Source organism: Microcaecilia unicolor, chromosome 5 (assembly GCF_901765095.1).
Source record: "Microcaecilia unicolor chromosome 5, aMicUni1.1, whole genome shotgun sequence".
In the NCBI taxonomy this organism is placed as follows: Eukaryota; Metazoa; Chordata; class Amphibia; order Gymnophiona; family Siphonopidae; genus Microcaecilia; species Microcaecilia unicolor.
Genome location: NC_044035.1, coordinates 252,635,041 through 252,658,833, shown reverse-complemented (window position 1 = coordinate 252,658,833; position 23,793 = coordinate 252,635,041). Strand labels below are relative to the sequence as shown.

Sequence of the window (23,793 nt, the reverse complement as noted above, 5' to 3'; positions counted from 1 at the left end):
GAAGAACTAACCTATTATCTGCCTCGTAACTTAGTAAAATGCTGTCCTCGGGCAATGGCAACAGAGGATGGCGTTTTACCAATGTACAAGGCGGAGCAATTTTGGTCCATGCTTAATAAAGTTGGGACTACTCTTTTCTGATATTTAAGAGTCTACACTTATACATTTATTTGACCCCTGACACAGGTGTTGAGTTTCGAAACACGGCCCATGTCAGGTCCATGAATAAAGAACCATTGTTTATCTTAACCTGGAAGGCCAGTAGTGCTGTTTTTCTTTTGTTTTTGTATTGTGCGCTTTGACCTCTCTGTGCTGTTGTTTTCTCTAAGCCTAGATTTACCTCGGTATCTTTGTAGGGCTTTTTCATTTTATTTGCAGGTCATGCACTAACATTCCCATTAGTAGGGGGTACCTGCATAGAATTAATGTAGCAACACTTACCACCTCCAGTTTAGGAGGCATTAAGTTTTCCCGCACTAACCCTGTGTTAGCCACTTAGCGTGAGCTAATTATAATACACTTGATGGTTAATACTTCCATGCTCACTCTCCGCCCAAAAATATTTTTAAAACAGGTAATGTGGTTAGCACACACAAACAGGCAAAATACCACAAAATGCTTTAACATGTTTCTGCAGCAGCCTATATGCACATGCTAACCACGAGTTAAGGGCTTATCACCCTTTAGTAAAAGGCCCCTTAATTTTTCTATGAAGAACTTAAACATTAGTTCCTATTGTTTTAATTTTTGATATTGTTTTATTTTATTTTGTATGTATCTTGTTTGTTTATTTCTAATTTCAAGAGGTCTTCATTAAAATCCAAGCAACAAAGAACAATAGTACATAATATGCAACAGAAAACTGGTGAACAGGCAAAACAAGGCATATGACAAGAATACAACACCCGGATCAGGCCAACAAAAGAAATTCAGAAAATCCTCTAAACATTATACACTATGTTCCTCAATGAACACAACCCCCCACAAAGCCAACCCCCCTACCCCAACCCATACTTAAAGAAGAGTACCATGTTCATCATCAGTCCTATAGCATTCCCTCCCATGACACTTCCCAAACCAAAGACAACTCACTTCAAAGCGCCCAGAGAAGAATTGATGAACAGATCATGAAGAACAATGAAGCAAAATGCAGGACCAAATATTTTCCCATTTAGCCATGGTGTGGTTGCAAATTGCCATCAACGGTTCCATTTTACAAATATACAACAATTTTATTATTGTTTAAATTTTTTTATTATGTGTTATTGTATCCCCCCTCCCTTGAGCAAATAGAAAAATAGGCTATAAGTCTGCTAAATACATACATAAATTCAAGCTTGCTTTCATACTCTCTTTCCTTTCCAGTTTTGAGAGCATAAATTAGGATAGCTTTAAGGCTGTCGACTTTGGCCTTTATTTCCACACACCTTCCAGCTATGGACTCTTTGCTGGCTACGTTTTCCTGTGTCACAGGGGACAAGACAAGAGCCTGTTTTCCCATGATCTAAAAACAAAAGAATGTCATGTTGCTCTCTCTCTCTCTTAAACCACAGCCTCAAAGGTCCTGAGCCAAAACATTTATTCAGCTGGTCCAGAGGTTGAAGTTAGCTGAGCAGCTGATCCAGGGACTATCAAAAGTCTGGACCCTGTACATCAGCAGTACATCTACATGCAAGGCTGTATTGTCTGCTGTGAATTAAGTGGAGAGGAGTGGACATCACATCTGGATCCATCTATAGCTTCCTTTATTTTAAGTTAAGAAAAAACTGTCCTGTTAGGAAAACTAGTACAATTTATGATGGTGCTAGTCTACCACCATCGATGTGTATCCTGCAGGGCTGGCAGGAAGACACTTTGGGTGGCAGCTTCTGGGGGAAGACAGCAAAGAACAGCTGCAGTCAAAGCAAAACAATAGATCTTGAGAACCACACAAAACAAAACATGATCAGTTTGTGCATTTACACTTTTATGCATTTTTACAAGCATGGTGGTATTGAGGTGAGCATAACGGTTGAATTCAATTCTCAAAATCTAGGGGGAGAGAGGCGATCAGGTCTATAAGTTAATTGACATGGTGCAAAACTGAAAGTTTGCCTCAGATGCTCACTATGCTTGAACCAGCCCTATCATCCTGTAAATTCCAAATGTTAATTCCTTTTATGGTACTTGCTTACTCAAAGATAGCAGCTCAATTATGTAAATGTAGCTCAGAAACATGTAGATTTTATCCTCCAGGGATGCATTCCTGTTTAAGTTTCAGGATACATAGATGGAAGTGTCATGCGATGCATCTGCCAACATTTAGTCTAAGAAGTAGATCAATCTGCACATTTTAAATACCCACAAAACTAGACTGATATGCAGTACTGCTGCTGGATCAAATCTGTGCACAGTTGTTCAAAAGCTTCTAGTGTTCTTAGCAATGCTTGTAGAAATTTATTCAGTATGCAATGATTTCTCTTTTATTTTGCTAATATTTTGTACTGTTATTATACATTTTAAATTTCTTATGCGTTGCTTTGGCCTCCCTCTATTATCTCTGCCTCTACCCCTATAATTCCTTTGTTTTTGTACCCCCCCCCCCCCAAGGCTGGACACAAACATAGGTACAGATGATCAAGGTGTCAGACTTGGTGGCTTTGAGCAACTGAAGGAGCCAATCTACTTGTGTTTCCAGTCACTGACAGAAATCTTACTGTGGACACAGGTAGGAATTCAGAATCAATTTTTATTTACTCAGAATGAGATAAGGCACCAATGATTCCCAGCTAATTATATAGCAATTAAAAGTAATTAGCCTACAGGCTCTGGATCATTATTTATTGGGCAGATGAATGCTTGGGAGAAAGTGGTGGGAGTGACACAGAATGAAAATGTACAAGATAAAGACGTTGGCTGTGCCACGACAGAAATTCGTGACTGGCTGGGAACCGTTGGCTTGTCACTGCCATTATAGTATTCCAATACTTTAATGCATGTGAGGGATGAACGGTCATGTTTCTCATTAAGTTTCTGTTCTACTGAGCATTAAAGTAATATAAAATTGTCAATTCTCATCTAAAGATGCCTATAAAAATAGGATGGAAGAATGTAAGATCTTGTTGCTGTGGGGGGTTGAGCCAGGAACAGCTCAGAACACAGGATAGATACCCTGATTGATGAACAAACCCAAGGACAAAGGAAAAGACCAATGCCTCAGGAGAAATGGACTCAAGGACAGCGTCCGAAACATCACCGAAGAAATGAGATTGGTTCGAGGACTGGTGAACAGGGGTTGTTAGAAATAATTCAATTAGCCCAGTTATTGAAGTGACAGTCTTCAAATGATGGCTATGGACTAGGGCTCCTTCTCGGACTCATGGGCTCCAGTGAGGGAGTCTATAGTCTTTCCCTTAAGGATACTCTCACAGTGTCAGAACCACCTTAAAACCCATAGTCCTGCCCAAGGGGGAAGTGATATGGGAGGGGTGGAGCCAGAAGGGCATAATCCAGGAAGTATAAAATCCCAGGGCACAACTAGGTTAAGGAGACCCAGAGGGAAGCAGCGATGCTCCACTGCATATACTGCAACTGCTACAGTTAGGTAGGCCAACTTTGACTTGGAACCTTGCAATTTGGTATCTTTGACCCTAAACTGCTAATGATTGTACTAGTAATTCTGGGGAGCCAGACTGAAGCCCAGCAACGTATGATGTGGTTATACAGGAGCAGGCCACAAAGGGATACCCTTACGCTTTGTAGCGCTATATAAATGTTAATAGTAGTAGTAGTAGTAGTAGTAGAAAGGAATGTGTATGAAAAGTATGTGTTTACTTTTCTTCTCCACCTGTGAACAGGACCCTTACCCGACACCTTCAATAAAATATTATTTTGTTCACTTTAAACCTACTATGTGATTCTGGTTTATCCTGGCTCCAGAGCCTGCCCTCGTTCACGCTACCACAGCCCTAAATCCAGCTACAAGGTATCTCTGTTCCAGGATGTCTGGGCCTCATAAGGTGACAGATCTGACTTGGAAATTAAGCCCAGTTTTCTATATGCTGGAGCACAAAACAGTCACTGAGTTAGCCACTACACAGATTTAGTGGTTGCTAGCCACTGATTATCATTCAGGCTTGCCAAGAATTTCATGTCATAAAGTCCTGTTTTGACTCCATTGCACACAAGGAGATGCAGTACTTTTCTTAAAGAAATCAGAATCTATTTACCCCTTCTCAATCCAAAGCCTGCATCCAGCTTGCCCCAATGTGAGAGTGGCCACAGGAATCACATAGCCATCTGAAAGGTGGGTACCTGTTTAACGAATGTTACTCACTGCTGCACTATGCTACTACCACCATCAGTCCAGCCTGGAGGTAAACTCTTCCATAGCCATGCTTGGCTGTGCCACTGAAGGTGCCCTCCTTCTTGCCAATCCACCATCATTGGAGGTGAACCTATCTCTAGCCAACTGTATCAAATGAGGGGACCATTTTTCCCTGCCACCATGTTCCCTGCGACAGTCCTGGTAATATCCATTTCTTAGTGAAAATAGGTGATTAGATTTAGCCACACAAAATGTCGGCAGCCCCAGAGAAATTCACAAAATTATTTATGGCGAGGCACCGGGATATATAAGTACATAAGTAATGCCATACTGGGAAAAGACCAAAGGTCCATCGAGCCCAGCATCCTGTCCCCGACAGTGGCAAATCCAGGTCAAGGGCACCTGGCAAGCTACCCAAACGTACAAACATTTTATACAAGTTATTCCCGAAATTGTGGATTTTTCCCAAGTCCATTTAGTAGTAGTCTATGGACTTGTCCTTTAGGAAACTGTCCAACCCCTTTTTAAACTCTGCCAAGCTAACCGCCTTCACTATGTTCTCCAGCAACAAATTCCAGAGTTTAATTATGCGTTGGGTGAAGAAACATTTTCTCCTATTTGTTTTAAATTTACTACACTGTAGTTTCACTGCATGCCCCCTAGTCCTAGTATTTTTGGAAAGTGTGAACAGACGCTTCACATCCACCTATTCCACTCCACTCATTATTTTATATACCTCTATCATGTCTCCCCTCAGCTGTCTCTTCTCCAAGCTGAAAAGCCCTAGCCTCCTTAGTCTTTCTTCACATGACAGACCTCATTGATCTGCCAACCAGAAACACCACAAAATCTGCATGATCATATCTAAACTTCCACTACCCAAGCAGCAAAGGACTCAAATAGAAATCCATCTATGCAACCAGCTTTTCCTACCTAAGCGCACAACTATGGAACTCATTGCCAAAAGCAGTAAAAACCACACTCGACCACCGAAATTTTCGGAAAGCACTAAAGAAAGACTTGTTCAGAAGCGCATACCCCACTGACCCAACATAAAAATACCGGTCACTTGCAACACAATATAACCAAAGACCGTAACGGGCATTACCTGACTCTTCTTCCCCCTTTCCCTCTCTAAGTTCCCCCCAAATGCTTCCTACCATACATATACCTCATTATAACACAATATCACTTTGTATTCATTCATACTATGTATTTGTTCAAACCGTAACCGGCTAACGCCGTTAACGGTTATATGTAGGCCACATTGAGCCTGCAAAAGGTGTGGGATACAAATGTAACAAATAATAATAATAACATGTCCAGACAGATATAGCTGGCTAGAAAACATATTGTCAGCTAAATTTAGGCGCATCATTAGTCACAATCTAGCTAGCTAGGCTGTGACTTAAAAGCATCTTAACTTAGCTAACTAAGGGGCCCTTTTACTAAGCCATGCTCAAAAATGGCCTGTGCTAATTTTAGCGTATGGATTTCCCACTCGCTGAGGCCATTTTTAGCACTGCTGTAAAATGGCCACAATTTTTTTCCCCATTAATGGCCACATGCTAAATTCCCAATTAGCGCATGGTCATTTGCGTGGGAGCCCTTAACACCACCTATTTACTAGGCAGTAAGGGCTCCCGCGCTAATCAGCAGCACACAGCAATTTGCTGATTAGCATAGGGCACACCTACTCTCTGCCCTCAAACATGCCCCTCCTAAAAAAATTTGTTTATATTTTTTAGTGCGGAATTGGTGTGTGTTGATCCCAGAACTATCGCCGGACACCTGAGCACATCCTGCAGTAGTAACTTTTAGCATGCGATAAGCATGCATTAGTGCTTACCATTGCTTAATAAATTTGGCATTCAGCTTCTTTTTGAGAAATCTACTCCTTGTGATGTACTAGTATTATCTGTCTTTGGTCTCTAATCTTTTTCTCCTCTGTCTCCCATTTACACGCTGCCTAACAAGCTTCACTATGTGACAATGAAATGTATTTATGCAAACAGACAGTCCCAGGAAAAAGTTACACAGAATAATATTAAAGATCGAACATGCCTGCTTGAGAAAATTCTCACATTTTTTGTAAGGTATATTATGGAAGAAATAGCAGACAGAAAATGCTCTTACGCTATGTACATTTAGAAAACAGAGGGAAAGAAAACAGGTTATCACGAGAATGGATCCAGAAGAGGTGCTTAGCTAGAAAATATTTAACAATGAATAAGTGTAAGGGAATGCCATTGAAGGACTGGGACAAAAATGAATTAACTTGCCTGTCTGTCACCAACCAAAATATCCTTCAAGTCTACTGCGAAACAGTGGCACTTGACAGGTTTTCATTCTGTCCAACAAGTCTCTGCTCTTATTGCTTCATTTTTAATTTCTGAGTTACAAGTGATTTTCTTTTTCATTGAGACAGCCCATTCTGCTGTCAGCTGGTTCCCCACCTTGACCTTCTCAGGAAGCATATTTCTGTTGTACTCAGACACAATGCAAATGACTGTATGTTAATGCATATATCCAACTACATGTGGTTTGCATATCAACTGTGTGAAATAGGGGCAATGTGTGGCCCCTGTCCTCACCCCACATGGAATGGAATGAAAACACACCTGCTGATTTTCAAAACAATTTAACAGGCCGGAAACAGCCGCCAACTGGTTAAACTGCTTGTTTGTGGCTACCCAGTCACTTTCATTGGCACTTAACTGGTTATCTTAGTTAAAAATGACTGGTTAGCGTCGCAATTGAAAAGCCGGCATTCCAGCGGTGGAGTTGGGTTAAGTACTGATATTCATAGGGTTACCATATTTTGTTCCCCAAAAAGGACACATGCCCCGCCCCACCACACACCCCGCCCCCTTACACACCCTCGCCCCGCCCTCTGTCACATTTCCCCTCCCCCTGTCACACACCCCGTCACCCCCCTCCCCATCACCCCCTCCCCTTACCTTACTACTGCCCTGGTGGTCTAGTGACCTATCCGGGGCAGGAAAGAGCCCCCTCTTTCCTGCCCGGAGCGCTGCCCTGCATGCATCCTTCCTGTTGCTGATCTTGGCGCCAATTCAAAATGGCCGCCGAGAGCTGAAGTCTTGCGAGGTCACTTCAATTCTCAGCGGCCATTTTTAATCGACGCCGAGATCAGCAACAGGAAGGATGCATGTAGGGCAGCGCTCCGGGCAGGAAAGAGGGGGCTCTTTCCTGCCCCGAAGGCAGAAGAGGTCACTAGACCACCAGGGCAGTAGTAAGTAAGGGGAGGGGAGGCTAGCAATCTGCCCGTTTGTTCGCCCACCAGCCTGCCCGTTTGTCCAGAAATCCGGACAAACGGGCAGATTGGCAAAACCCACCCGGTTGCCCGGACATGTCCTCAAAGAGGACATGTCCGGGTAAATCCAGACATACGGTAACCCTAGATATTCAGCCCCTCACCGTACATATAAACTGCTTAAATTGAGCTGTATAAATAATCCTGTTTTTAAGCAGTTTGGCTTATGAGTTCAAGGACTGAATATTGATTTAACCAGCCATGAGTTAGCCGGCTCAAAAAAAAGTTGGATGTTCAATACTGAAGCTGGACAGGCCCTGAATTGAATATCCAGGAATAACACTGGCAGCAAAATGCTCACCACCACCAGCTGAATATCAGGGGGACAGAGTGTAAGGTAAAAAAGTACTATCTAGTATAGTGAGTGGGGAAAATATGTACAGAAAACACACTTACTATGTGCAGAGGCTAGAAACTATAAAACACTTGCCTAAAATCACTGGTCATGGATTGAATTCCCAATCTCTGCACAAACATTGGCAGAACTTAAGACAAAATTAGGTAATCTTTTCTCTACTTTCTCAGACCATATTTCAGTTAACAACCCAGAATCTTGTCCTGCCAGCAAGGCCAGCCCAACCATTAGGCAGGGCTAGGCAGTCACCTAGAGCAGCAGATTCTGGGGCGGGGCAGCAAACAGCAGTGTGCAGAAGCAGCCAAAAAAGCGAACAGGATGCTAAGAATTATTAGGAAAGGAGTGGAGAAGTGGCCTAATGGTTAGTGCAGTGGATTGCGGACCTGGGGAACTGGATTCGTATTCCCACTACTGCCTGATGGTCGGCAGTAGGTTGAGATCCTGGGGAGCCAGGTTCAATTCTCTCTGCAACTCCATGTGACCCTGGGCAAGTCACTTAACCCTTTGTTGCTCCAGGTACAACAGTAGTACAATGTAGTACCACTTAGATTGTGAACACACTAGGGACAGACCCAGTACCTGTAAAATGAAACTGTAAACCGCTTAGGTCTAAGCAGTATATAAATACTGGAATGAATGGTAAATAAGACCAAGAATACTATAATGCCTCTGTATCACTCTATGATGCAACCTCACCTTGAGTATTGTTTTCAATTCTGGTCATCGTATCTCAAAAAGATATAGCAGAATTAGAAAAGATTCAAAGAAAATGATAAAGGAGATGGAACTCCTCTCATATGAGGAAAGGCAAAAGAGGTTAGGGCTCTTCAGCTTGGAAAAGAGACAGCTGAGGGGAGATATGATTGAGGTCTACAAAATCCTCAGTAGTGTAGAATGCGTAAAGTTGAATTGATTTTTTACTCTTTCAAAAAGTACAAAAACCAGGGGACACTCAATGAAATTACATGGAAATACTTTTAAAATAAAAAGAAGGAATTATTTTTTTCACTCAACGAATAGTTAAGCTCTGGAGCTCATTGCCAAAGGATGTGGTAACAGTGGTTAACTTATCTGGGTTTAAAAAAAGGTTTACACAAGTTCCTGGAAGAAAAGTCCATAGTCTGCTATTGAGACAGACATGGGGAAGCTACTACTTGCCCTGGGATTGGTAGCTTTGAATGTTGCTACTGAGTTTCTGCCAGGTACTTGTGACCTGGATTGTCCACCATTGGAAACTGGATACTGGGCTATTCTTATGTTCTTATTTATTTATTTGTGGCATTTATACCCCGCTCTTTCCTGCTCAATAGCAGGTTCAGTGCGGCTTACAAAGTATGGTACAAAGTATCACAGAGATAATACAGGGATGGAAACAATGTATCAAAGAGATGACATAATTACTTAGATTAGGTACGATGTATCACAGAAATGATACAAAGTACGGAACAAAGTGTCGCAGGGATGGCATAATTTCATAGAGTGGGATAAGATGGCGAAATAGTAGACTGGACTTTGACCCGATAGGATCGTTAAGACAGAAATTCCCTAAACCAATCCAAGACAGTACCTCCAACACCATATGCAGCTAGTAACGTAAGGAGGAGATTGTGGTCAACCATGTCGAACGCGCTTGACATATCAAATTGAAGAAGTAAGATGTTTTTCCCAAAAGACAGATCCTTCCTAAAGTTGGACAGGAGAGTAACCAGTACTGTCTCGGTACTGTGGTGAGACTGGAATCCAGATTGGGAGGCATGAAGAATCGAAAATGTATCCAGATAATCAGCGAGCTGAGAATTCACCATGCTTTCCATAGTCTTGACAAGCATGAATAGCTGTAGTCAAAGAATAACAATAGATCCTGACCACCAACTCTTTTATCAGTTGTAAGGGTGGGCAGTTTCAAAATAACCTATTTACCCAGATTATTCTAGGAGGGATGGTGTAGCGATAATTGTGATTGTTGGGAGTGGGGCAGAGGGCCTAAAAGTTAATTGGAGGGAGAGGCACAAGACTAAAAGTTTGCCTTGTGACTCTGAGCAAGTCACTTAACCCTCCATTGCCCCATGTACAAATAAGTACCTGTATATACTATGTAACCTGCTTTGAATGTAGTTGTAAAAAACACAGAAAGGCGTAGATCAAGCCCCATTTCCCTTTCCCTACAGTTCCTAAGACTTTTACATGGGCTGTGCCTGCCAGAGTAACAGTCTTCGCTTGAAAAGGTCTTTTCTTCAAAATGATTATGGATCTCTCTCATAGGTAATGCACAACATTTTCTTTTGATATTAGTCTGCCCAAATTACTTCCATTTCACTTCAGCAGTTATGCAAAATACTGCTGATGTAGCAGGTCAAATATTCCTTATCAAGCACCGCCCTTAAAGTGAGTAGCTGCCTTCTGATGTAAACACCAAGAACATCATGATTAATTTCAGTTATTTCTTCCCAAACTATCAGGGCATTCACATGAGGATATAATTCACTTGTACTGCCAAACTTCTGGGATTTTTATTTTTTTACTTAAAGCAGCATCTGATTTATTACAAAGCTAAAAAAGATATCATACATTGTCAAACTTTTAAAACAGTCCTGGAGTAAAACATTCTAGGAAATCTAAAGTTTTCCCAGCCCTAGGAAACCCCCCCCCCCCCCCCAGCTGCACTCCCACTGAAACTGCAGGAATTTCAGACAGTGGGGAGCCCTAAGAAGATGGAGACCTTTACTGTGGTAATGGATCACCACAACTATTTCCTGGCCCAGTCTTGTTAGCAGATCCCTGTTAATTGCAGAGCCAGTTAGCACTCTGGCAAATGAGGGTCACGTGGGGAGAGTCTTGTCCACAGCTAACAACAGATGTGTTTGCCTAAAAGGGGTCAGAAGGGTACTCACAGAGCAGCTGCACTGGGACCATGGCTCCTCAGGGCACTTCTTTCTCTTTTTCCACATGGGTCAGATATGATGCCATTAAAACAGCTGTAAAGATCTATTTTCATTCTTCACAACTCAGGATCTATACGTACATCTTCGATTAAAACCTAACCAACACAAAGTGTTTCTTTTTAAATTTGGGGGTAGCGTGCTTACAGTACAAAATAGAATTATAGGTGGATGTATTAGGGCACCCTAGGTTTTCAATAAACACATAAAGAGAATTGAGTTTAAATGTTAACTTGGTACCTATTTAAGCAATTCCACCACATAGGAATATGAATATTTTGCTCTGTTAAAATGCTGTTGTTCTAGGATTGGCCCAGTGGTTCAGTAACTCTGCTGCACACTGCTGTATAAAGGAAATGGGCTCCATTTCTGACTCATCTCTTCTGCTTCCCAGGTCAGCCAGGATGCTGTGAAGACAGTGTTCACAGTCACCCAGTTTTCACAGGGTGGAAGGAGCTGAGTCACTACACAACAGTGACACCTAGTGGCATGAGATAGAAGTCCAGAAATGGCCTTTGAATGTGACCCCAGACTGAGGACTGTCACTGCAGTGACTGGGCTGAGGGGGCCTGAATGAACTTCAAAGGGATACAGAGGAAAAAACTTGTTGAGCAGCTGTGAATGAAGGTTTATGGTGCCAAATTCCAGCCATGGTTCCAACTGAGCTGGAAGCTCAGAGTAGCCAAAGAAAATTATTGTGCCTCCCATAGCCCCATCAAAAATTGTATATTTTTCTGTACATTTTGAGGATTTGGTGAATTATTCAAAGCAAATCTACTGACCACAAAACCTGAGGCCAAAATATTCAATAGGGAAGGTAGAGAAGAACCAGGATTTGCAGTGATTCATGTATCCAGGAAATATTGCTGGGCTCCCTCCTTTCCTCTGGCCCAAATCCAGGAATTACACAAGGAGATCCAGTTTCCCAAGAAGTTACACCACAGCTATCAAAGAATCTGTCACCCAACACCAGCATCACTATGAACGAGAGGCCAGGAATGAAAGGTGTTCTTTTACTACAGAGGAGTAGCCTGGGAACTGAGGGAACTGGGTTCAATTCTCACTGCAGCACCTTGTGACACTGGGCAAGTCATTAAGGGGCCCTTTTACAAAGCAGCGGTAGAGCTACCGCTGCTTTGTTGTGCACCAATCTGGCACTACTGCCCCTACTGCGTACCATTTCCGGTGCGCCAAGAATTATTTTTTATTTTTTACACTGGGGGCTTACCTGGTGGTAATCGGGCAGCACCGCACACTGCTCGGTTACCACTGAGTTAGGGCTATAGTAGTGGTGTGCAGTTTTGGGTAGTGGGTTTTGGGGGGGGGGGGTTGGGGGGGTCCACACACAAGGTAAGGGAGCTATGTTCCTGGGAACAATTTATGAAGTCCACTGCAGTGCCCCCTAGGGTGTCCGGTTGGTGTCCTGGCATGTCAGGGGGACCAGTGCACTACAAATTCTGGCTCTTCCACGCCCAAATGGCTTGCATTTGGACGTTTTTGACATGGACGTCTTTGCTTTCGAAAATCACCGAAAGTGAGAAACGTCCATGTCTAGGGACATCTAAATCTAGGGACGGTATTTTGGAAACGAAAGATGGACGTCCATCTTGTTTCGAAAATATGGGTTACCCCGCCCCTGGATTTCGAAAATGCCCTTCTTTGTAACCACAAAAAGGCAGTCTATCAAATCTCATCCCCTTTCCTTATCCTTTCTTTGAATGAATGTTTGTATTTGCTATGTAACAGGTCTCTCCTGTATGCCTCTTCATGTCATGTCTCTCACACCCAATGTGCGTTCTATGTTTAACGGTGTAGGTTTACAATCCTATTCTATACCTTTTTATTACTTCCTGGATTCCTTTTTTCCAGATTTACTCATGTCCAGTGATGGAATTTCTTATACTGCTTTATTTTTGAACTATTTTGACTATGGCTAATGCTTATATTTTTTTCATTAAATATTAATGGACTAAACCACTCAGTGAAAGGGAAAAAGATCTTCAACTATATTTTAAAAAACATTCTGACATTATTATGTTACAGGAAAACATTTACCGACATCAGAATGTCTAAAATTAAAATTCCAGTGGATCTCTGATCATATTTATCCTCCTGTAGTGCGTCAAACCCTTTCCTTTTACTATTAAATCTCAAAAGGCATCTACAGATGGCAGATGGATAGCTGTAATTGGATTTGTTAAAAATGTTAAATATCTATTTCTAAATATTTATGCTCCAAATATTGATAATCCTGATTTTATTAGGGAATTGTCTCAGTTCTTACTTGAGAATGACTGTTTATTTACCTTAGCAGGTTATTTTAATTTCCCTTTAGATCTAACTCTAGATAGGCAATCAACTTCAAAATGTGCCAAATCACATTCATGGAGAGAGCTACATGATCTCATTTCTAATCTGAATCTTATTGACCCTTGGCAGATACTTAATCCTACCAATAGAGATTATACCTTCTATTCTACATCTTATAATACACATACCAGAATAGATTTCTTTCTATTATCAAAAACATTAATATCAGATGTAGCAGATTGTGCAGCTTTTCAACTTATGATTTCTGATCATGCTGCTATTTCTCTGAACCTAAAACTAGGTATGGAAGTATCACACAAGTCTCAGTGACCTTTTACGTGACTCTGATTTTCTTCAGCATATTGAAAATGTCACAAAGGAATTTTTAACTTATAATTCTCCCCAGAATTACAATGCTGTAGTATTATGAGACACATATAAAATTATTCTTAGAGGAGAAATAATCAGTTATAGTTCCAAAAACAAACAAACAAAAAATTTGATAATCTTGAATTCAAGAATCTTGAATATAACATCAAGATTTTAGAATCCAAACATCAATTATCTTCATCACCAGTATTACTTAAGGAATTCATTACAGCAAAATATCAACACAACAAACTATTTAGTAGTACACTGGCTGACTTTTTTTTATACAAAAGTCTGGGAAATATATTGGAGACAACAAAGCTGGTCACTTGCTGTCTCAATATTTAAAAAGTAAATGTATTAAAACTCAAATCTTCTCTATTAAAAATACTAAATTCCAATTTTTTTAAATCTCAAACAGATATAGAGCAGTCCTTTGTGATTTTTTTTCAGTCTCTTCCAGTCTGAATCAACTATTGACTCTGATACCATTGATTCTTTCCTTCAAGATTTTGATCATCCCACTCTGACAAACAAACAAGAACTTTTGGGAGCTCCTATTTCTGGTAAAAAAAAAAAAAAAACAACAACAACAACTCAAAAATACTGTTAAAACATTAGTTACACATAAAACGCCAGGACCAGATGGCTGTAGAGCAGAATTTTTTAAAAGCTTTCAATCTTTACTTATGCCCTTTCTGGTGGATTATTTTTATTCCATGTATCGTGATCCTATTAATCAACACAATTTTGCTACTGGTGTTAAAACTCTTATTCCAAAGCCTGGAAGAGATCACACTACTTCAAAATTATAGACCTCTCCCTCTTCTAAATGTGTCCACTACTAAATGGACTTGGGAAAAATCCACAATTCCAGGAATAATATGTATAGAATGTTTGTACGTTTGGGAAGCTTGCCAGGTGCCCTTGGCCTGGATTGGCTGCTGTCGTGGACAGGATGCTGGGCTCGATGGACCCTTGGTCTTTTCCCAGTGTGGCATTACTTATGTAGATTATAAAATTCTAACTAAAACATAGATTAAATGAAGTATTAAATAGTCTTATGCATCCTAATCAAATAGGATCTATGAAAAACAGATTTATAAGAGATAATCTTAGATTGTTCTATTCACTTAGTGGGTCTTTTACTAAAGATTAGTACATGTTATCTGCGAAATGCTAAGTAGTAGTAGTAGTAAAGGACCCATTTTATTCCTATAGGCTCTGATATAGATAACATGTTCTAATCTTTAGCAAAAGGCCCCCTTAATTATATAGGCTCCAAGAGCCATCATCCTTCTGTAGCTCTCCTTGGATGCAAAAAAAGCTTTTGATTGCATTAAATGGTCCTATCACTTTAAAATCCTAGATTGGTTTAACTTTGGATCTAAATTTCCAATTCGCTTAAAACACTTTATAACAATCCTTCCTCCTGGATGTCAGTTCAATAAATTAACCACATCCCTATCATTACACAGAGGTACAAGAAAGGATTGTCCACTATCTCCTCTTCTTTTTAATATTGCACTTGAACCTTTATTAATAGCAATATATAATAATTCTAATATTTTTGGAATTGGCACACCTAATACTCAAATTAAAGTTGTAGCTTTACCATAAAACTTTAAAGTTTTATGGCTTTACCAAAGGAAAATCCTGCCAAATGAATCTCATTGACTTCTTTGACTGGGTGACCAAAGAATTGGATGAAGGACATGCACTAGATGTAATCTACTAGGATTTCAGCAAAGCCTTTGATACTGTCCCTCACAGAAGACTCGTGAATAAGCTGAGAGGGCTGAACTTAGGACCCAAAGTGGTGAACTGGATAGGAAACTGGTTGACTGACAGGCAACAGAGGGTGATGGTAAACGAAATCTGTTTGGAGGAAAGGAAGGTGAGTGGTGGAGTGCCTCAGGGGTCGGTGCTGGGGCCGGTACTGTTTAATATATTTGTGAGAGATATTGCTGAAGGGTTAGAAGGAAAGGTTTCAAAACCGAGAATGAGCGACCTGAGAAGAAAAGCAGCCGTTTAGAAAGCAATGGGCAGAGTGAAGAGCAGCGCTGGAGGAAGACGTGCAGTGTCTGCTCCTCCGGGTCCTCCCCAGCCTCCAAGGGGGGCCCGGCATTGGAGTTTTCTCTCTCCTGCTCCTGTCGGGATGCGATCACCCAGGTCCCATCAGGAGCAGAAGAGAGAGAGAGAGAGAGAAACCCCAGCACTGGGCCTCCCTTGGAAACCCAGGCCTGGAGAATTTTGCCCCCCCCCCCCCCCCCCCCGCCCTCCCCCTCAGCGGCCCTGTGGGAAATAATACTGACTACAGGTATAAAATGCTAGGTTCTGAGAGGAGTCATTACCCAGCTGATTTCTACGGTGAGCTAAAAACGCTACCGCGGCTTAGTAAAAAAAAAACCTTAGAATCTACTCGTCATTCTGCTTTCTTCTGTGCAGCCCCCCCTTCTTTGGAATACCCTTCTAGTTGCCCTTCATGCGGAACCCTCTTATTAAATTTAAGGTGGCACTTAAAACTTCTTTCAAAAGACTTTTCTGTCTCAGTAGTTACAGATGTTCTCAGCCACAGGGTAAGTAACTACAATTTATTATTACATTATCTTTTTTAGTTCTTATTTTCCTATTTTAATACATATGTTCCCTTCTTTGAGCTCCTTTTATAAAGCGGCTCTACATATGTTTAATGTAACATTTTACATTTTATGTAAACCGCTTTGATGTATGTTTACAAAAGGTGATATATAACATAGTTTAGAAACATAGTAGATGACGGCAGAGAAAGGTGTACGGTCCATCCAGTCTGCCCAACAAGATAAATCATATGTGCTACTTTATGTGTATACCTGACTTTGATTTGTATCTGCCATTTTCAGGGCACAGACCGTAGAAGTCTGCCCAGCACTAGCCCCGCCTCCCACCACCGGCTCTGCCACAAATAAACCATAAACCATCTACATCTTGAGATATGCCAGGCACTTGTGACCCAGATTGGGCTCGACGGACCTTGGTCTGACTCAGCATGGCTTTTCTTATACTCTCATGCATAATTTTGGTTACATTTGTGTCTTTTCACATCCTGTCAAAACAGGTATATTTTTAACCATCTTTGCAGAGTATTTGGCTTTCATTTTAAAAGAGATCAATATTACTTTTGTTTTCTAGAATAATGTAATGAAAATCAGTAATCTGTGTGCTTCAGCCCAGTTGCATATCTGACTCTTTCCCAAGGTGGACGAAAAGAGTCTTTGCCCCATCTTCTTGCTTATTCCTCCCCATACCACACAAATTTGTTCTTGGTAGCATGGAGGATTTATTCAGCAAATCAAACAAAATTATGTCCAGAGTCCTTCTAGAGGCTAATTTCGGTTTAACCCTTACACCAGAATATATATACATTACGGGGGCCTAGTTTTGTCAGCGGCTTTCTTCCACGTTTTGCTCAAAGCTCTGCTAACCAGACAACTGCAAGTCATAAGGATCAAGAAGGACCAAGTTAAGCCAGTCCTGGTTTCCTGTTATCTCTAGATCTGCAATTCCAATTTCATTAAGATCTACAAGTCCGAGAGAGGTCATAGGGGAGTGGGTGTAAAACCAGATGTGATCCAGCCTTTCCCTTATTTATTTAATTTGTTACATTGGTATCCCACATTTTCTCACCTATTTGCAGGCTCAATGTGGCTTACAGAGTACCGTAAAGGCATTCGCCAATTCCGGTGTGAACAAATACAGTAATGTTGTGATAGAATAAGGTTCATGTGTAAGAGACACATTAGGGAATCGTAGAGAGGAAGAGAATCGTAGAGGGCAAAAGTTCTTCTATGTCCATTACGAGCTTTGGTTTTGTTGTGTTGCAAGGTACAGGCATATTTAAGTTGGGTCGGTGGGGTATGCCTTTTTCAACAGGTGTTTTTTAATGATTATGGCATGCAGCTAGTCACTAAGGAGCCCTTTAACTAAAGGGTTGCCGCATGGCAACCCTGAATTACTGCCAGCCCAAAGCGGCCGCCGGTGGTAGCTCCGTCTCAAGTGTGTGCCATTTCTGACGGTATGAAAATAATTCCGTAATTTCTAGCACTGTGGTAACCCGGCGGTAATTGCTGTCCGGTTGCCATGGGAGCCTTTACCACCACCTCAATTGAATGGCGGTAAGTGCTCCCTCTGCATGGCCACGCGGTTAAGGATAATCCTTACTGCACGGCCACGTCTTTTTGAGGGGCTTTTACCTGCTGCAGTAAAAAGGGCCCTGGTGCGTGGCAAAAAACAGCCCCTGCCGCTACTTGCTGATTCCTTTTTACCACAGCTGGTAAATGGACACCTTTAAGAGCAAAACGGGGGGGGGGAGGAATTACAACCCCATTACTGAAGAGAGTACAAAACATGATCCAGCTACAGAAGGACATGGTATTCTGATCACAAGAATTGTCCCTGGTTAGGCCCATATATGAAGAGCGCATTGGATAACAGCTCAGAGTACACATACAGGGAATGTAACATGTGGGAGAGGTCTGTTGTCCTTTGTGCTTCTAACAACTCAACTAAAGGGTTGGGGTACTCTCTTACATATCTGAAGTGGAAAGTTTGCCAGCAGAAAAAAAAAATACCCACCGGAAATAGTTTGTTCTCTAAATCCTACATTCTCTTTGTCTCCCTCCCCCTGTGACCCCTTCGGATGTTGCCTTTTCTAATCACTTCCAGATTTCTATACTGCAATACCAAATACTTTTGGCCTGATGTAGTCAGCTTTTTCTCCCATAGGCACGAATGTGAAGAAAAAAAAAAAGCCTGAGTACACCAGAGTCTTTGTTTGAAACCTCATCCTCTAGCCCAGCTGAAACCAACAAGAAGGTAAAAATGGGCTTTTTTTTTAACGTTTAAAGGTTTGTCTCTTACTCATTACAGCGTTGCTTCGGAGAACTTCATGTCGGAGAATGTGCAAAAGCCATTGAAAAAGTAGGGAACAACAGAACAATAAGATCACAAACCTTTTTTTTTTTAAGAACTCACAAAACACTGGAAAATTATATAGCGTGCTCAGGGAAACACTATTACAGTACGCAAGGGAAAGTCAGTCATACGAGTACAAAAGCAAGAAGACGAGTCAAATTAATTTACAGGCCAGAAATAAACAGCAGATTTCTAATCTGTATTCATTTTGCTATTGTACAATATTAAAACGGAAATACAAGCTGGAGGGAGAATGTACGTTTTAAGTCACAGCTCCTTTTAAACTCTCTAGCCTTAAAATTCTGTTTTTAACTATTTCTTAGTTTATTTTTGTTGTTATTTTTTGTGCATATCTTAGCCCAAATGGTTGTTCTAATCTAAAGGGAGCAAATATTGAGTTTTGACTCACATTGAGACTTCACATAATTCCTCCTCCAGTCTGAACATTCCAAGTACAAAAGGATCAGAAGTAATCTCTGAAATCCTGGGGGGTGGGGGGGTGGGGGGCTGATTCTAAGACAAGTCTGCACTCACACTCACTTCCCCACTCAAACTCCCTCCGCCCCTCCCCCACCACCAGCTGTTAGAAGCCAAGTGAGAAAGCTGCCCCCAAGCGGATTCAAGCGTGGAATCCGCCGGGAAGTAGGGCAGGACCCTTGGGTGCCTCTACGTACCAGTGCATGGACCCAGGAGATGGCCAGGAGGACCAGACTGGCAAAGTTTTCAGGATCATCTGGAAAGGAAAGAGAGAAGAGGCGTTGAGTGTGGCGATGAGCGAGGCTAAGAAGTTTATTCTCAATCCTCCACCCCCCCCCCCCCCCACCCCCCCCCCTCGAAATAAACTTTGTTCTTCAATTGTCTATTTGAGATGGATGAAGCCACATTGTCGCGGGCTCTTTGCTGCTTTCCTGTCGCAGCCATCCGATCGCTTCTCCTTACCCTGGTGGGGGCTGCAATCGAGCAGACTCCGGAATACTGGAATGCGGAGCAAGGTGGGGGGTGGGCGTCCCTTCTGCTTTAAACTGCAAAATGTGCTCTCGAGTCAGGGCTGTGTGAGCTACCCTGACGCTGAAACAGTATCCCATCCCCTCGTCCTCTTCCCTCCCACCTCCAGTGACGAGAGAGGGAAGGTCAGAAGGACCGGAGGGAGGATGGGCTGCAGCAGAAGAAAGGGAAGATGGGGTGGAGCTATGGGAAGTTTTCCTGGCGGATCAGGGGAGGATGAAACCTTCAGGACTTAGGAAGCCTTGGGGGGAAGTGGAGATTGGAGACACGTCGCCGGGCTGCTCCACTCTCTGTTGGACCAGATGAAATATTTGGAGGCACAGATAAATAAACAATTCTATTTTCTGTACAGACAGGCTGTAGGAGCCCGGCCGCTCCCCCTGCCTCCACCCTCTCTTCTTTCTCCGCTTTCTTGTACTACTTGCAAAATGGGACGTTGTGGATGTTCATCGTTCATAAATATTTTCCGCTCTTGTAAGTGAACATGTAGCATACCAGAACCCTATGCCATAGCATACAAAGATCCTATGTCCTATCTGTAGAATACGATGTTCACAGAGGTACAGAAATACCTTATGACAGGGTGACTAGATTCAACAACAATGAAGGGAGCAGCAGTGGAAATCGAACTCAGTTCCCCAGGGGCAAAGTCCACTGCACTAACCACTAGGCTACTCCTCCACTCCAAAACCCGTAGCGGCAGTTTTATATAGAGAAGGGTGTGCAAACATTTCAATTAGATTAATGGAGATATTCGTAAATAGAAATATTGTTTCCTTGCCTCTCAGGATAGTGCTACAAAAAAAGAGTTTCAGGGTGACTTATGAGTGTTTTGCTAAAAGGCATTAGGGGCAATTCTATAAGCTGGCACTTAGAGGTACCTGCCACTTAGGCACCATTGATTGACAGGCCACCTATATGCACTGGGCACTATTCTATAAGATAGCATCTAAGTGCAATAGCACCTACTGCAAGGGGGCATAGAAGGGTTAGAGCATAAGTGGGCCTTGGGCATGTCTCCCAGTTGTGCATGTAGGTTATAGAATACTATAAATTATATGCATTACTGGCACACGTGGAGAGGCATTTTCAAAAGAAACGTCCAAGTTGCGATTTGGACATCCTTGCAAAATGGCAAAATCCAGGGCGGGGAACCCCGTATTTTCGAAACAAGATGGACGGCCATCTTTCATTTCGAAAATACATCCTTAAATTTGGATGTCCCTAGACATGGACGTTTATGACTTTCGACCATGTTCGAAACCAAAGATGTCCATGTCAAAAACATCCAAATGCAAGCCATTTGGGCATAGGAGGAACCAGCATTTGTAGTGCACTGGACCCCCTGGCATGCCAGGACACCAACCGGGCACCTAAGGGGGCACTGCAGTGGACTTTATAAATTGCTCTAAGGAACATAGCTCCCTTACCATGTAACATAGTAACATAGTAGATGACTGCAGAAAAAGACCTGCACGGTCCATCTAGTCTGCCCAACAAGATCAACTCAAGTGCTACTTTTTGTGTATACCTACCTTGATTTGTACCTGTCCTCTTCAGGGCACAGGACCGTATAAGTCTGCCCAGCACTATCCCCCGCCTCCCAACCACCAGCCCCGCCTCCCACCACCAGCTCTGGCACAGGGGTTCTCATCAGAATTTGAAGGACGGCACTACCACATACACACATCTCTTCTTGGACTTTTGGCTAAAAGGAAAACCATAAATTGAGGGTGGTACTTCAATGTTCTTTTGTCCGAGACTGTAAACTTCCATGGCACATAGCTGCTCAATCAATGAGGTAGCTTAACTCTGGTTTAATTGAACTGTGCTCCAGTATAGACAATTGCATATGTTTATTGCAAAAGCTGTTTTTATTAAACTATGTTATTTGATTGAATAAAACTGCTGCATGCATGTCATGTTCTGAAGTAAAGGACCAGTAATTAGTTATCAGTACTTTACTTTTCCAGCTATGTAATTTAAATTACCATAACTAATTACTTTAAGTTGAGAAGTAATTACTTTCGATGAGCACTTGGCATAACACTAGGACAATGTACCTGAGCTTTTGGACTCATCTTTATAATTAGTTTTGAATATTTTGTGTTGGATCACCACTCACACAGCACAATTTCCCCCCCAAATCAAAGAACTAATGGCACTTTGCATTCCAGGGACCATTTTGTCCAGGTTTCACAGACGTTCACATGCAGTTTCTGGATATTAATTCAGTCACATATGTTCACTGGTGTAAGATTTCCAACTCACCTCTAGACTAGTGACCTGCTATGTGGATTGGGGATAGTGGGAGACCAGTCCGTCCAGCTCAGTCAGTATGATTCAGTAGACATGTAATCTATTTGAAACTCAAAGAGTTCCAGGAAAGGGCACCCACTCTAGACAGGTATTGTTTCTTTATGAAAGATACAGAAGTGAAGTGAGTAGTCTTAGGAATGACTACCTCCTCTGATGAGTGAAAAGCGCCGGTTTAGAGATGATAAAAAAAAACCAAACACCAAATCAGACGCAAGGCTTTAGAAACTATTTTCAATCAGGCTTTTTAATGGAAAGATCATAAAATAACAGTTTCTCATCACTGTACATTAAGACTGCAAATCTGACTGCAGAGATCATTTTATTACAAGTTCTGTATTCTCTATTTTTTATGGCATTTGAGTTTGAGCCACTGAAATTTGTGGCTCTGACCTGAATTTCAAACACTTGAAGGAAAGTGAAAGTATCACAGGAGTGTTGTCCCCAGGATTGGCCAGGGCTTCAGCATGAACAAGTAAGCTTTAGAAAGGGACAAAATGTACTTATTTTCCAGTTCGATTAACATATCCATTCTGGTCTGACCCATTTAAACCTACTCTGGCTTTATCTTTAGTGCTTTATTTATTGTCTCACATCTTAATTAAAACAAAAAATCCCTAAAACATTCCCTCTTTTTCACCTATGGATCCCCCTGGTAAAGGGGTTCTCAACCCAGTTATTGAGGCACAGCAAGCCAATTTGTTTTTTAGGATATCCACAGTGAATACATATGAGAAATTTGCATATAATGGATGCAGTGTGTGAAAATTTCTCTTGCATATTCATCGTGGGTTTCCTGAAAATCTGACTGGCTTGGTCTGCCCTTGCATGCAATCATTTCCCCTCAAGAGCTCTCATCTGACCATGGGCCAACAACCCTATCACCAGTCTTGGACTGAGCCCCTGGCAGGGGCAGCAAGCAATCTGAACTGCAGGATGTGTGTGACCTGGGGGACAGTTTATGTACAGTCTAGTCAGATTGTGGAAGGAAACCAATAGTGTTTAATTCTAGCGCTCTGGATCAAACAATCCCAAGTCCAGCGTCAGACATGACACTGTGAAATTCCATTAATGCAGTCAGGACTGTTTTGCACACAGTCACTTAAATGTAGGAAATGTACATGCCTCCTCTCATTCTAAGTCAAGGGAACTGTACTTGTCTGTAGAAATAAGGGTATATTAAGTTCGTTCAGAATAAGAGTATCACCTACAACATGTTGGTTGACCTTTATTTCTTCCTACCTTAAATCAAAAACAAACTGATAGGTGTGCTAAGCCCCCCAACCCCCCCCCCCCAAAAAAAAAAAAAACCACTACCCAAAACTGTACACCACTACCATAGCCCTTAGGGGTGAAGGGGGCACCTAGATGTGAGTACTGTGGGTTTGTGGTGGGTTTGGGAGAGCTCGCTGTTTCCTCCACAAATGTAACAGGTAGGGGAAGTATGGGCCTGGGTCCACCTGTCTGAAGTGCACTGCAGTACCCACTAAAACTGCTCCAGGGATCTGCATGTGCTGTCATGGACCTAAGTATGACATCTGAGGCTGGCATAGAGGCTGGCATGACCTATTTTTAAAGATGTTTTTTGAGGGTGGGAGGGGGTTAGTGACCACTGGGGGAATAACGGGAGGTCATCTCCGATTCTCTGCAGTGGTCATCTGGTCATTTCAGGCACCTTTTTGTGCCTTATTCATAATAAAAACATGTCCAGGTGAAAACGTTCAAGTGTTTGTCAGGGACGTCCTTGTTTTTTTCGATTATGGGTCAAAGATGTCCAAGTGTTAGGCACGCCCAAGTCTCGCCTTCACTACACCTCCGACACGCCCCGTTGAACTTTGGACGTCCTTGCGACGAACTGCAGTTGGAGACATCCAAAATTGGGTTTCGATTATACCAATTTGGACGT

General features: G+C 42.0%; 1 protein-coding gene across 1 annotated transcript in view; it reads right to left on the bottom strand.

Moving 5' to 3' along the window:
- The window catches only part of FSTL1 (follistatin like 1), a 121,110-nt gene extending 99,458 nt beyond the window's left edge, over positions 1-21,652 (bottom strand). Inside the window, exons 1-3 of the mRNA XM_030205031.1 lie at positions 21,635-21,652; positions 19,506-19,602; positions 19,241-19,299 (exon numbers count right to left, since the gene is read on the bottom strand). Of these exons, the coding sequence (XP_030060891.1) occupies positions 19,241-19,299; positions 19,506-19,602; positions 21,635-21,652 (174 nt within the window). The remainder of the gene's footprint in view (positions 1-19,240; positions 19,300-19,505; positions 19,603-21,634) is intronic.
- Between the last annotated feature and the right edge of the window lie 2,141 nt (positions 21,653-23,793).